Source organism: Nannobrachium achirus, assembly GCF_963921795.1.
Source record: "Nannobrachium achirus genome assembly, chromosome: 3".
Taxonomy (NCBI): domain Eukaryota; kingdom Metazoa; phylum Chordata; class Actinopteri; order Myctophiformes; family Myctophidae; genus Nannobrachium; species Nannobrachium achirus.
In genome coordinates, this window is record NC_137812.1 from 27,599,601 (window position 1) to 27,614,480 (window position 14,880).

Here is a 14,880-nt window from a genome sequence, read left to right on the forward strand (position 1 = left end):
AACGCCAATAATCACACACTTACATTTTAAGCCTGCCTCAAATCCTTAAAAAATGATGACCACAATTAGGCTACTAAATATAGGAAAGGGGTGCAGGTTTATTCTTAATACTGAGCCAGGGGTCCTGGGCACTGAAGAAGACAAAGAGTCAAGACATGTAGCAATTTGGAGTAACCTATAGGCCTATAGAAATATTAGACCTTAATTGTAAGCATCATTGGTTCCCCAATAGGCGGCCCGTGGGCCATTTGCGGCCCGCGGGGGGCTACTGTATGGCCCCCACCAACCCCAGTAATAATGGTGGTATAAGAGCAGCAACAACACTAGTATATCATCATTGTTGGGTGGAAACCATAGACCTATATCTCCAAATGTGTACGTTCTTTCGCAAAGTAAAACCCTGCTTCTTCATACAAGGCCATCGCACAAAAGTAGAGAAAAAAACAGCAGATCTACAAGCACACAACGCCTCGCGGTGCTTGTATCTGTATCATTTTTAAAATGATACAGTAAATGCAAAACGAACAGTTTTGGACACAAGATTTTCACCCGACAACAACGATATCTGAACTGTCGCTGGAATAGCTGGAACGCCACCGTAGCCCCCTGCAATGTTGTGGCCCTCGGCTTGGTACCCTAGACATAATTCGGCCCTTGCAGAAAACTAATTGGGGAACCCTGGCCTATACTGTCTTTTACTTAAGTAATATTTGTCATTTGTTGGGGCGCCCGCTGGCCTGGTGGTCAAGGCGCATACCACATACTAGGCTATGATGCCTGCTGGCGTCGCCGGTTCGATTCCTGATCCGGACGACCTTTGCCACATGTCATTCCCCATCTCTCCTCATTTCCTGTCAGTCTACTGTCCTATCGAATAAAGGCATAAAAAGCCCAAAAACAAATCTTTAAAAAAAAATATATTGGGTGCCCAGATGTCTGAGGTGCCCACCTGACCTATAAGGTCAACCCTAACCCTAAACATGGTTGACAGGCTTAAATCAACACACACATCTTCAGCGAGTTTGCTGTCACCCCATATTTGTGTTGTCAACGTGGCGAGACAACAGGTAGCTTATTTACAACTGCATCAAAAGAAAGGCCCTGCATGTGTGACCAGGCAAAAAAAAAACACTGAGGCGCATATCTTAACAGAGTGACGCAATGTAGTATGTGTATGGTTGATGGTAACTATGGACCGCGGGCCATCCATGCCCATTATCCAAAAGAAAATCACACTTATAATGAACGACCTAATTAAGAAAACCCCACACCTCCCCACCACCACCCCCACATCGCCTCTAACACAAAAGTATGACTTGAATGAATAATAGTCCCCCAAAGTCTGACGTTTGCTCGGATGTACATAAAGCCATTGCCATGGAGATGCTGTGCAAAAGACATTTCCAAACGTGTAGGCCTAAACATCTATAGCGACTAGCCTACATGTGCCCGCGCTGGTCATGTTTTATATACTGAAGGGCAGTGGTGGGAAAAGTATAGGCTACTCACATTTCTTACTTAAGTAAAAGTATATATGCCTACTGCAATATAGTTTGTTACAAGTAAATGTCTGGAATTCCAAAATGTAAAAGTAGCCTACAAACGTATGGGCATCAAAATGTAGTCCTACGGCCTACTTAAGACTACTTGAAGCCTACTTAAAGTAGGCCTACCAAAAGTGAAAACACTCATTTAGCAGAATGTCCCATTTCAAATGTATAGGCTAAATCTTTGTAAATTGCAGATCTACAACAATGCCTTGCATCTTAGATTGGCTATTTTCAAATGGCTGAAGTTGTGAATGTAGGTTTTGGTAATAATGGTCAAAATCTACAAACTAACTAAAGTTTTGAAATAAATGTAGTAAGCGGAGTAAAACTAGCCTACAATATTTGGTTTAGGCCAAGGCCTAGTGGAGAAGTGAAAGTAGGCATATAGGAAATTGGAATATAGGCCTACTCCAGTAAAGTAGGCTATAACTCCAAAGTGTACTTAGTAGGAGCTGAGTAGGTAGTACTGTAGGCAAGTTACTTTCCACCATTGCTAAAGGGACTCCTTCAAAGTTGTGTGTGTGTGTGTGTGTGTGTGTGTGTGTGTGTGTGTGTGTGTGTGTGTGTGTGTGTGTGTGTGGGTGGGGTGGGAGGGGGGGGGGGCATTGTACAAGGATGGCGGCGCGCGCCGAGGGAAGCTCGCGCACTGTTATTGAGGGGAGAGCAGGTGCTGCCCGAATTACCATACAGCTGAGCGCACACAACTTATTCCTCCAGCACACACACAATAACAAAGTGCTCTCAGGACGGCCATGCAAGAGACTCTCTCTCTGGCGCGCGCGGATATGTGCGTGCACCATGGCGTGCACTCGCAGATGCGCGCGCGCACACGCGTACTCACTCAAAGCGCGCGTACACACACACACACACACACACACACACACACTCTCTCTCTCCCTCTCTCTTTTTTTATGAAGCAAATTGAAAACCGTTTTTTCCTCCCTCACTCGTTTACCTCACTAGTCACACATCTCTGCCAAGGAATGTTTCCTTTATTTAAGCCTTTGAATTGATTCAAAAGCATCAAATTCTTCCCACCATCACCATCAGAAATAGCAAAACGAGGGTGGAGTAAGCCATGTGCTGCAAAGCACTTCACTGAGTCAGGGTTTGATGAATAGCCTACACAACAACAGCATACACATATATAGGCCTTAACCTAACAATGCATTCTTTTTGGGTAGGCTACTTTTCCAACAATGTCTTGAGTTGAAAGAAGTTTTGCTTAACATGGAACAACGTGGCAGAAAATGTGCTATCACAACACCTACAGTAGGCCTATATTGGGCTGTATACTGGAAAGTCTGTCTTTTTACAACAAAACCATACATAATCACACACCATGGATCCAATCCTGCAACACAACTTCTAAAATAGCCTTTTGTGTTGTGTTGTATGGATGTCGATCATCATCAATCTGTGTTTAAAAGCTCTGCTCTTATTTAGATCAAATAGTTTCACACACTAGTAGCCACTAGCTAGTTTTACTCTTGTGCTACTATGAGGGCATGGGTATTGGGTCCCATTGTGAACATTCGGGCCAGATTGGGGGGTTGGGGTGGGAGCAGTTCATTTGCATGTTATTACCATAGCATGCGCCAAGCCGTATAAAACTGGCGGCAGGCGGCCTTTGCTGTAAACAGATGAACAGTTCATGTTGAGGGAAAGACGTTGGGAGAGAAGGTGGCGAGGAAGAATGTTGGATCAGTGACAAATCTGTCCTTGGGATAGACCAAGACACAACAAAAGCTACTTCCTAAATTTGTCGCCTTCTTCTTTTGAACGAAGAAAGGAACCGAATCAAACAATTCTCTACACTTTTAGCACTGGATTATCGCACCAAGGGAATTTTAAAGCTTTTTTCCTCTTTCTTTCTTTTTTATTTTTATTTTACCTTTGAAAATCTTTCACCTTTTTACAGTTGGGATTTATCCTTTTGTTTCTTGGACATGAATGAAAACGGCGTGGCTTAAACATCCAGCTACCACAAGGCAGGAAAAACGTGCTCAATGCATCTTTCTCTGAGCTGTGGACGGATTTGAGAGGACAGCCTGAGCCCCTGACATTTTACTATTTATTTATTTATTATTTATTTATTTATTTAATATGGGGCGTGTCATCCTTCTAACTGTTGCCGTTATGTCCATCTTGGTGTGTCAGGTAAGCAATATATTTTACTTACTTTTAAGTACATTTAAGAACAATGAAAACAACAACACATAGCCAAGTTCAACCGGAGTTAAACAAAACCCCACTTCTTTTCTCAACAGGGATTTTGCTCGGGAGTTTTTGAGTTGAAGTTGCAGGAGTTTTTAAACAAGAAGGGAGTACAGGGCAACAAAAACTGCTGCAAGGGGGGACTCGCTTCATCATTCCAACAGCAGTGCGAATGTAAAACCTTTTTCAGGATCTGCCTGAAGCATTATCAGCCAAACGCGTCCCCGGAGCCGCCGTGCACATATGGCGGCGCGGTGACGCCGGTGCTCGGCTCAAACTCATTCCAAGTCCCCGATGTTATCCCGGAGAGTTCCTTCTCCAGCCCCGTCCGGATCAACTTCGGTTTTACATGGCCGGTGAGTAGTAGTAGGCTACAGTGGCTTGTGTTTGTTCCTAAACCAGTGATGCATGAATAAAAACAAACCGCAAACCACGCCATCTTGGCGAATCCGCGCGTAATCGTGCGTAAAACACAGGGTTACCACATTTGGGACAGAATAGAAAGCAGGCTCGGAACACAGCTGCTCAGAAAGTGCTCGTATCAGGTTAAGCGTTTGTAACAGCATTGTGCACGGGGGACCGTGGAGAACAATTGCCTCGGGCCATGCTATGCTTGATCTTATCTCCACATCTTTCGCTGGCCACCTGTCTCACCAAGCCATTTGTGTTCTCCAGGGCACGTTCTCGCTGATCATCGAGGCGTTGCACACCGACTCCAAAGACGACCTATCCACAGGTACTAATGAACACCCCGAGTAGTCTATTTCAGAGAAAGATACCTGAGTGTCTGAGAAGAACCTTAAAATTAATGTATAATCCCTCCTTATGCTTCAGAGAATCCAGACCGCGTCATCAGCACCATGACCACGCAGAGACACCTGACCGTGGGAGAGGAGTGGTCCCAGGACCTGCACACCGGCGGCAGGACCGAGCTCAAGTACTCGTACCGGTTCGTGTGCGACGAGCACTACTACGGCGACGGGTGCTCGGTGTTCTGCCGCCCGCGAGACGACGCCTTCGGCCACTTCACCTGCGGAGAGAGGGGCGAGATAGTGTGCGACTCTGGGTGGAAGGGACAGTACTGCACAGAACGTGAGTAAAACTGAGATAGATTCTTTTAATTGCCTGTGAGGCTGTGAGAGTGCGTGGTAGACTAGCCTACTTCATTTTTTAGGGCTTTACAGTAGCCAGGATTATCATGGCGCGAGTATAACTGCAATCTTTTAAGTGCTAACAGCTATCTGTTGCAGAGTTGTAAAGTAATTGAGTAGATTTACTTAAGTACTGAACTTAATTAAAGTACTTTTACCCCACTACAATTCTTAGCTAACTTTGGTTACCAGTGACTTTGTAGATGTTGTATTGTTATTACAAAACAGTGTTTGACTGTGTATTGTTATTACAAAACAGTGTTTGACTGTGACTGTACTACATTTTGGGTTGAAGGTTGGCCTAGTCTATTTAAGTGCTATCAGCTATCTGTTGTTATGTTACGTTATGAATTTAGTAGGCATATAGGCCATGGAAGCCGTTATGAGTAACTTGTGCGCCCATACAAGAAGCCACCACGCTCCCACACGCTCCCACACACACGACCACTTGATTTATTCAAATGAGGCCGAGGAAAGTTTTTCGGAATAATCTCACGCGTGCCATAAATTTACATGCTACGTCCGATTCGTTACTCTCGGAGTGGGCCGGACGCTGATTGGCTGAGGCGGGCGAGGTATTGTTTGAAGTGGGCAGCTGCTGGGAGAGAGTAGACAATGGGGCAGCTGTCGCGCACTGGCAACATACTCGCCAGCTGTCCACTCTTATCTGCCCAATCCGAGACATTAAGGGGAGTTGTGTGCACTGAATGAATAAAAGAGTTTTGACCCACAGCGAAGAAAAAAAAAGTGTGTGTGTGTGTGTGTGTGTGTGTGTGTGTGTGTGTGCGCGCGCGCGTGGCCGTGCGCCTCCCTTCTATTTACTAGAACATTCTTCCATGGTTATGAAGGAGACTTTGTTTTAAATAGCAGCTAATTGGTTTAGGGATTATTATTATTTATAATGAATTAATTAATCTGTACATATACCATTACAATGGCTAGTTCTTATTTTTTGGCAAATAATAAACCATGTAGTTCCATCTGTTTAACCCGTTGTAAACATTATTATTTATATGTATATATTTTATCTCACACAGCGATCTGCCTGCCAGGATGTGACGAAGAGCACGGCTTTTGCGAGAAACCCGGGGAGTGCAAGTAAGTTCACGATGCTGACCTCTTGCTACCAACAGAAAAGCATTAATTAATTAGCGGGTGGGGGGACGGGGGGGACGAAGGACACATGAGGTAATTTGAGTGGACTGACTGACCGGTGTTCTTCTAATTGGACAACAGGTGCAGAGTGGGATTCAAAGGCCGTTACTGTGATGACTGCATTCGTTACCCGGGCTGCCTCCATGGGACGTGTCAGCAACCATGGCAGTGTAACTGTCAGGAGGGATGGGGGGGGCTCTTCTGCAACCAAGGTGAGTCCCAGACAGACAGACAGACAGACAGACAGACAGACAGACAGACAGACAGACAGGCAGACAGGCAGAGGGGCAGGCAGACAGACAGGCAGGCAGGCAGACAGACAGACAGACAGGCAGAGGGGCAGACAGATGGCTTTTTTCGTTTTTGTGCAAGTTTATCGTTTTTTGTTATTTCCATAGAAAAAAGAAAGGAGGAAGAGGGGGAAGTTGGCAAGGGGGAAGAGAGATCAATCAAAGAAACGTCACGTGAATAACTTGAAATTTTCCAGAAAGGGAGCAGTTTTGTGATTGTTTTTGGTTTATTGTTTCCATTACAACCTCGATCACCTCTGAAGGGGGAGGTATGTCATTCCAAAAAAAGAGGAAAAAATAGCCAATCTACAAGGCAGCTGAGCTCACAACACGCCACATCACACAACACATTTTGAGCTTGTAGATCTGCTATAATGGAAACGTTTTTGAAACACTTAGAAAGTACATGTTTGTTGTTCCCAGAACTTCAGGTTAGTAACTGCTTAGTAAACAGGGTTAGGGTCAGGTTCTGAGAATCTTAACTGAAAAAGAGCTGTACTGTGAAATGAAAACTAAAACTGAATGACAGGGCGCAAGTGTCGAGATAAACAGAGACAACAGCAGGACAGCGAGAGTTTAGAAGATATACAGTAAGAGTTGAGTGCGCGGTGAAACAAAAAGACTTTCTCCTGCTGCTGTTGTTCTGCCATGTGTTCCTCTGAGGCTAATCCACATGTGCTGCTGTGTCTTTCCAGATCTCAACTACTGCACTCACCACAAGCCCTGCATGAATGGAGCCACTTGTAGCAACACTGGCCAGGGTAGCTACACCTGTTCCTGCAAGCCAGGATTCACGGGGGCCAGCTGTGAGGCTGAGGTCAACGAATGTGCGGGAAGCCCCTGCCGCAACGGTGGAAGCTGCACTGTAAGTCACAGTGTTTGTGTACACGCATCTTAGCGACCGCTTGGTGGAACGCTGATATACAAATACAGTTAGAAAATGAATTATCAAAACACATACAGTATTGAAAGATAGAAATATATGCTGTAATAATACTTCAAGGATGGAATTATAAACAGGCCCCTCTCTTCGCACAGGATAAGGAAAACACATATACCTGCGTATGCCCTCCTGGTTTCTATGGCAACACCTGTGAACTGAGTGCCATGACGTGTGCCGATGGTCCCTGCTTCAACGATGGCCGCTGCGCCGATAACCCTGACGGAGGTTACTACTGCCAATGTCCCACGGGATACGCCGGCTTCAACTGTGAGAAGAAGATTGACCACTGCACCTCCAGCCCCTGTTCAAACGGTATGAATGTGTCTTTGTGCCTTGTTTAAAAACTTATTTCAAGCTCATAACATGTCACTGCAATGTGTTGTGAGCTTGTAGATATGCTACTTTTTCTATTTTAAAATATCTTTTAGAATTGTTTGAAATTTGGAGAAATCAAAATAGGGACACCAGCTTGAAACTGGTTAATCATTTTGTGTCAGGCAACATGGACCTTCAGACTTACGCCATAACACCCTGACCTTATGGATACCAGACTAATTGCTTGTCCTTACTCTGTCACAGGAGCGCACTGTGTCGATCTGGTCAACTCCTACTTGTGTCAGTGTCCTGACGGTTTCACTGGCATGAACTGCGACCACACGGGCGACGAGTGCTCGGCCTACCCCTGCCAGAATGGTGCCACATGCCAAGAGGGCGTAGACGGCTACGTCTGCACGTGTCCCCCGGGATATACCGGCCGCAACTGCAGCTCTCCCATTAGCCGATGTGAACACAACCCTTGCCACAATGGAGCGACGTGCCACGAAAGGAACAGCCGCTATGTCTGTGCGTGCGTGCCCGGCTATGGAGGCCGCAACTGCCAGTTCCTACTTCCGGAGCATGCCGCGATCCGCGGCTCAGAAGTGCCCTGGGCCGTCGGCTCTGGGGTGGCTTTGGTGCTGCTGCTTCTCGCCGGCTGCGCTGTGCTGGTCGGATGCTTCCGCTCAAAGGCCCAGCGTGAGGGTCAAGACACTTTCACTGAGGGCGAGACCATAAACAACCTGACCAACAACTGTCACCGCAGCGACAAGGACCTGGCGGTCAGTGTCGTGGCGACACCAGGCATCAAGAACATCAACAAGAAGATGGACTTCTGCAGTGACCCCGATGAAGGATCTTCACCGGGGAGGAGCAGCTACAAGAGCCGCCACCCGCCCGCAGACTATAACCTCGTACACGAGGTAAACTACGAGCACGCTGCTAAAGAAGCCATGTTGGAAGCAGCCTGCGAGGACAAGTGCCAATCTCACGACTCGTTTGAGTTTGAGGAGAAGCGCGGCAAGCGTTTAAAAAGGTAAGCACTTCATGCGGAAAAGTTGATCTTGTCTTGAAATGTACAAAATTCAGCTGTGAGTTTTCTTTTAGGTCGAAGTACCGCCCCAGCTAACAACATCTTTGTGTTTTTCTCCTCTCGTCCGCAGCGATGCATCAGAAAAGAAAGGCCCAGAAATGTCTGCATGTGCGGACACCAAGTACAAATCTGTGTTTGTGATGTCAGAGGAGAAGGATGAATGTATAATTGCAACTGAGGTGAGTTTTGAACACCCCTAACGTCATGTCACCAACTATAATTGTTGTGTAAACACTGGTTCTTTCCGTGTAGACAATTGGGAAACAAACACTAATCTCCATTTTCTTTTGTGTCTCTGTAGGTGTAACGAGCCCGTTGTATCATTTGCTCTATAGGAGACTTTTTATACTCCTTGAAATGCTGCTCTAAACCCTGGGGGGATTGTCCCACCTTAAGACTGCTGCTGATACGGAGACGTTTAACTGATATTCAGAGTGAGCTGGTTCTCTACTGGAAATTAAGTGCAGGCAGTGGCGGCCTGTGGGGAAGAGAAACGGGCGGGGGCAAAAAAAGAAATAAATAAAAACAAAAAAGTTTTCCCTTTCAAGGTGAACTATCACTTTTGTTTCCGTTGGCTTTGATTGGGCCGAACAAATTGATTTTGTAACGAGATTGAGACAAATTTGGACACTGTCACTTGGTGATGATGTGATGTGATTGTTGTTACAATTTCAGCCAAGGTTTTAGTCTTTTTCTTCTTTTTTTTTGCAACATTTGCACTCAGGTCTTTTCTCTAACCCACATGCCGTTGCTGGGTGCAGGAACTGCATTGAACGGTGGATGTTTGGCCATAATGGCCTGTTCTTCACAAGGGTGTTCACATGGGCTGTGCTCCCATCGCTTAGACCTGTGAAGACTGTATGTATACTTGATCACTGTGTTCATTGAAGTGCGTTTTCTTTCTCCTAAAAAGCCCTCCAAACCATTTATGACATAGTATTGTTTTTTTGGACATGAACATTTTGTCTTTATATATATAAAAAAAAAAAGTTTTGCTCTTTTTGATACAGATCGACCTTTTTGTAAAAAAAAGAAGAAAAATAGAAAGAAAAAAGTTATGATTTAAAGCTATGATTTAATTTAAGTTAATTTAATGATTTTTACATTATTTCTATTTTGTAATATTGTATATTTGTGATGTTTGTTATTATTTAAGTTGTTTTTTGTAACAATGTTATTTGCAAAGGCACTTCAGGTCAATGGGACTTTGTTTTTTTTAAGAAATGTTATTTAAGAGGGATTGTACAAATTCTTACGTTACTGCCTCCTTTACTGTTTTTGAATGAAGGATTTAGCTAAGACTATTTTTCCAAATAAATATTATTAAATGTGAAATGTAACAGTGTGCAACTTTGTTTTTGTTCTTTTTTTTTAGTTAGTCTGTAAACATTCTCAACACTTGGTTCTTTTGGGGTCTGTGAGTAAAGTTAATCAGTAACATCTGTTATCTTTCCCTGGCGACCCCATAGTGGGCTATTCTATACAGACACTGTTGGCTACTGACAGAAGTTTAAAGTGTCTCCCAGGAGACAGACGGGAGGGGCTATTCATAAAAAACAATGTGCTCATGCTAGATTTACCACTCCTATTTCTTCTCTTTATAACCACATGTGTCCCTAATGTTCTGGGGTGAACATTTGCAGAACATATCTGATATACATAATATTGAATCGGCTATTTTCGGCAATGAGACTTGGTGGAGATGAGATCAAGAAGAGCCGTGTGTGTGGGGGGGGGACCCCTGTTCAAAGAAGTTATGTAGGATAGGTTTTAAGTGGTTAGAAGGAGAAAAAAAGGCGGTTCATTTTGTCTCTGAAATTCAAAGAAAGAATTTGAGAAAATGTAAAGCAATGCTTGAATATAACATCCCCAGAGTTTGGAACTGCACATGTCCTAAAGTTGAAAAATCCCCCAAGTGAAGTTCTTGTCACCCAGTGGTTGGGGGGAGGGGGGGGGAATCTGTCCATTCACTAGGCCAGTTTTACCTCTCAATAGCCATCTCAATAAAACATCCTAAGTTTATTACATTTTGGTGACAATTTTATTTTAATTTACGGTTACACTTTAAAATACAATTATGACATAGGCAGAGACAAATTACTGTAAATCATCAGCAGAGGAGTTGGCCTCTATAGAGGTTTTATAACCCCGCAGCATCCTGGGAACAGACCTCGAGCAGACAATGATGGAATTGACAATGGGACACACAAAGGGCCACCCTTGGGAGAAGCTATGTGTCCCCCGGCATGCTGGGAGAGAGTGAGGCCTAATTTATGCTCCGTCGCACGGCGGTGTCACGCGCTGGAAAAATCACAGACCTACAAGCTCATGACACGCCGCGTCCGTGCCGCGCTGTGAGCTTGTAGGTCTGCACATTTTCAGCGAGCGGCACACCGCAGTGCGACGAAGCATAAATTGGGCTTAACAGGAACAGATGTTGCTGAGTAACAGATGCCTTCTGGCCAGAGTTCAGCCACTACCAGCCAGACCTTCAAAGACTGAAACAGGAGAGAAAAAAAAAGATTTTCTATGGGGTTCTTTCAGAAAAGGAAGCTTTTATATTGTCTATATAATACTTTTTCTTTTTTCCTTTCTTTCTTCGTTTCTTTTTTTACATTTTTATTTTCAGAATGCAGACTTTGCAGTTAAGGGAACCAACCAAATGATGATGCTTCTATTGCTTGTGAACTTAAAAGTAAACTTTATGGTAGGTTTTGAAAGAAAATCACATTAAAAGCCTTGTTAATGTAACCATATTAACCATGGCATCCCTATTTTGGACAACCAAAACAACGATGCGTCAACGATACAGCAACATCAACAACTATCATTTTTTGCAAACACTGAGGACTGTTATATGAGATACTTAAATGGTTTCCTGTGGAAATAAGCGTAGTCTTTTCTAGGATCTCCTTTTAGTAGACCTTGTACCAGTGAACTGTACCGTCATGAAACTGTACCTTTTCCTATGAAAACTTCTAATAAAGTCTTCAATCAATCAATTAAGTCTTGTGTAAATATTGAGAACATTTTGCAATATGAAAAATATACAACAATGGTGCTAAGAAACACCACCTGTACCTGTACTGTAGCACTATTAGAGGTGACTAAATTAAGATGGAGAACAGTAGAACCTCCCTCTATACAGAAAAACAAAGAAAAACAAATGTCTATGTGTGTCTATGTGTGTGTGTGTGTGTGTGTGTGTGTGTGTGTGTGTGTGTGTGTGTGTGTGTGTGTGTGTGTGTGTGTGTGTGGGGTGGGGGGATCAGACGACAACAAACTGGCTTTAAGTCGTAGGAGACTTTATTTGGAGGAAAAAAATCTTTGAAATATTTTTTAAAATCACTTGTTTTAAAATTCAATTAAGTCAATGAAGTACGACATCTAAGTTTTCATAAAAAGTTAAATCATGCCTTTAGTTTTTTTTATACATAAATCATGTGGTATATGATGACAAGTGCTTTTATAAAATGACTTTCTTATGACATATTTCACCTCTGTTAAACAAATATTAATGTAGAAAAGAAACGGGAAAAAAAGAGGGAATTATCATGTTCCCCCCTTAAAAAAAAAGGCATAACACAGTACATTACAATGCGCTGACATGGCTTAAGCACACATATTACAGTACTGTACAAGGGTCCGCCTCAGACAAAATGCATCAAAACCATTTCAATAGCTGAGGATAGATAAATCTCTGAAACAGTCTAATACTGCCCATTTACAAAGGTAGGCCATAGCATGGTGTTGGCATTTAGCAAATGAGGTAAATATATATAACTTCCAAAAAGCTTAAAAAACCTTGTGGGTTTCGCAAAAAACATTTGTGTTTATAACTCAGCAGTAACCTATTAAAAATCTTAACAGTTGTTACACTTCTTTATTTATTCACTTGCATCTGTAATGTTGCCAAGCACATCATATACATTATGCAAATTGGGTTACAATCTTACAAACCACGGCAACGCAACACATTGCTTAGGCTGGTCGTTGTAAACAAGCAGTTTTTCCTAATTTCAATAGGGGAATTTAATGTCATTATTTATAGTGAGGACCACTCAGACATTGATTTAAACTTAATTATTGAAGTTGTCTTTAATACAGTGCCAATTTATTCATGTATTAATTTCAAATAGAAGGCTATTTTTTAAATGATACATTGTCGTTTCCTGAACATAAAAATAAAGCAAAAAGCAGTAAAGTTTCTAGGATCACCTTTTAGGTGCAAAATAAGACAAAACAAACATTTTAGGCCAAATATCATTGGGGCAAACAACATCTAGGTCTAAGTCACATGATGTGCAAACTTAATTGTGCATAGCGATCAAATTGTAATAAATATTAATGTGATAACCAACATTATCACAGTTTTGACTTTAAGTCAAAACGTTAAGGGGTGATTGTACTTTTTTATTTAGTTTGACTAAAATCATAAAAAACTTTATTAGACTTTTCACTGTTGCGAGAAAGGCTTATATCTCTCTTTGCAACATATCATTCCCATTCAGCGACAATAGCCCTGAAAGACAAAATACAACCAAAACGCATACACTCTAAAATCCTGATAAAAATCATTGATTTGTCATCGTTATTCAATCTAGTTGAACATAGTTTTAATGGCTCTTTCAGTTTTAAAGTTCTTTCAAACGTTTTCTTTTTCTTATTTTTGCATCGAAGAATCACAGACGAGCAACAGATTTAACAAAGCTAGCGTAACGATGTACAGGAAAAATTTTACATGTATGTTCTTTAGAAAGGTTTTTTAAAAAGTAAACTGATCTATAATATCTTTAGATTTCACTGTTTCTTCTTGATGTAGCTTATGTGAAGCATAATGCCTGTCTTTGGACCACCGAGGTAATTGTAGGTGTGTGTGTGTTTGTTGTGTAAAACATGCTGAAATGCCCAAAACATTTCAAACTATAGTGTCCTTAGAGTCATTGTGGACTCATTCTGGTTCGAGGTATATGATCCTAGGCTGTGCGGTGGTGCCTATCGAAAACCTTACAAAGCTGTCTGACACTCAACGGTGAATTTCATTCACTCTCTCTCTTGTGCATCTGGACTCCTAACGTATATTCTAGCTTTGCTAGAATTACTTTAAGTCATCGTCTCAACCATCAACAAACTTCTGTAATCCTTGTTCATTCCTCTCAGATTCACTGTTGAGGCAATTCACATTCAATTCAAATGAAATGAAATGAAATTTTTGTTTTTCTTCATTTCTCAAAAGCTGCAAATCTTTTGATGAAAAATGTTCTTATATTCAATCTATATGGAGATGATTGAAAATGGAGGTGCGTATGTAAACTGTAGTTGATAATATTTGAATGAAAGAGAACTGAACTGCAAGTGAAATGATCCCAACCCCCCCCTACCAAAAAGGCTCATTTATGCTCCGTTTACATACTGTACGAAAATAAATATGTCAGTTTCAAACAACGTAACAATGACTTGGTTGTCGTGGATGTTAAGCAATGCTAAAGGGCAGAGTCAAAGGTTTTCGGAAAATAGAGGTGACGTCAAGAAGGTCCTCATAATGTACAGTACCTAAAAGAAAGAGCTGTTCTGTAATAAATGTTTGTCCCTGTGCCAAGGTCAACTGACATCATATACATGTTTAAAACGTCTTGCTAACTCGTACAACCTCTGCTCCAAAAGGTGCTGCCGTTTAATAAAAGTATATCAAGTCTCACTTCAACTAGATGTAGTTCAAGCTACTTCCGGCTAAGCTTTCAGAAAACATGAAAATTACGGCAGAAATGAATGCGTATGGATAGAAGGCTCTGTCCATATCTGTACTTAACGTTGAGCATAAATGAGCCACAACACCCCCCCCCCCCCCCTCAGAATTTTCTGAATCAATACCAATGTGACCCTCTTTCCGAACCTTGTTGACTCTTTGTGGTGCATTTGAATATTAGCATTTAGAAAATTCTGAATTTTAAGGACATAAGTATTGATTGGCTTTGGATCAGTGATTAGCATCATAGTGGCTGAACATCATGAACTATCAGCAGCACCATATCAATGCATTACTGGAAATTATTGTTGCCTAAAACAATATCACAACATGAGAAATCAAAATGACACTAGGTTTACAACCACAACATTACATGTTTAGTATTTTTTAAGACCTCGAAATTCTCATTAATACCTTTGC

The 14,880-nt window shown here is 42.2% G+C and overlaps 1 protein-coding gene across 1 annotated transcript; it reads left to right on the plus strand.

Moving 5' to 3' along the window:
* Positions 1-3,650: 3,650 nt before the first annotated feature.
* On the plus strand, positions 3,651-9,021 carry dla (deltaA; the record flags this gene model as incomplete). The annotated part of the gene is made up of 11 exons (XM_080722486.1): positions 3,651-3,710; positions 3,821-4,123; positions 4,443-4,503; positions 4,602-4,859; positions 5,956-6,016; positions 6,155-6,285; positions 7,059-7,228; positions 7,402-7,618; positions 7,886-8,657; positions 8,785-8,893; positions 9,016-9,021. Exons 1-11 carry the CDS (start codon positions 3,657-3,659, stop codon positions 9,019-9,021), a joined length of 2,142 nt encoding a protein of 713 aa, XP_080578612.1. The 5' UTR covers positions 3,651-3,656.
* Positions 9,022-14,880: the final 5,859 nt, after the last annotated feature.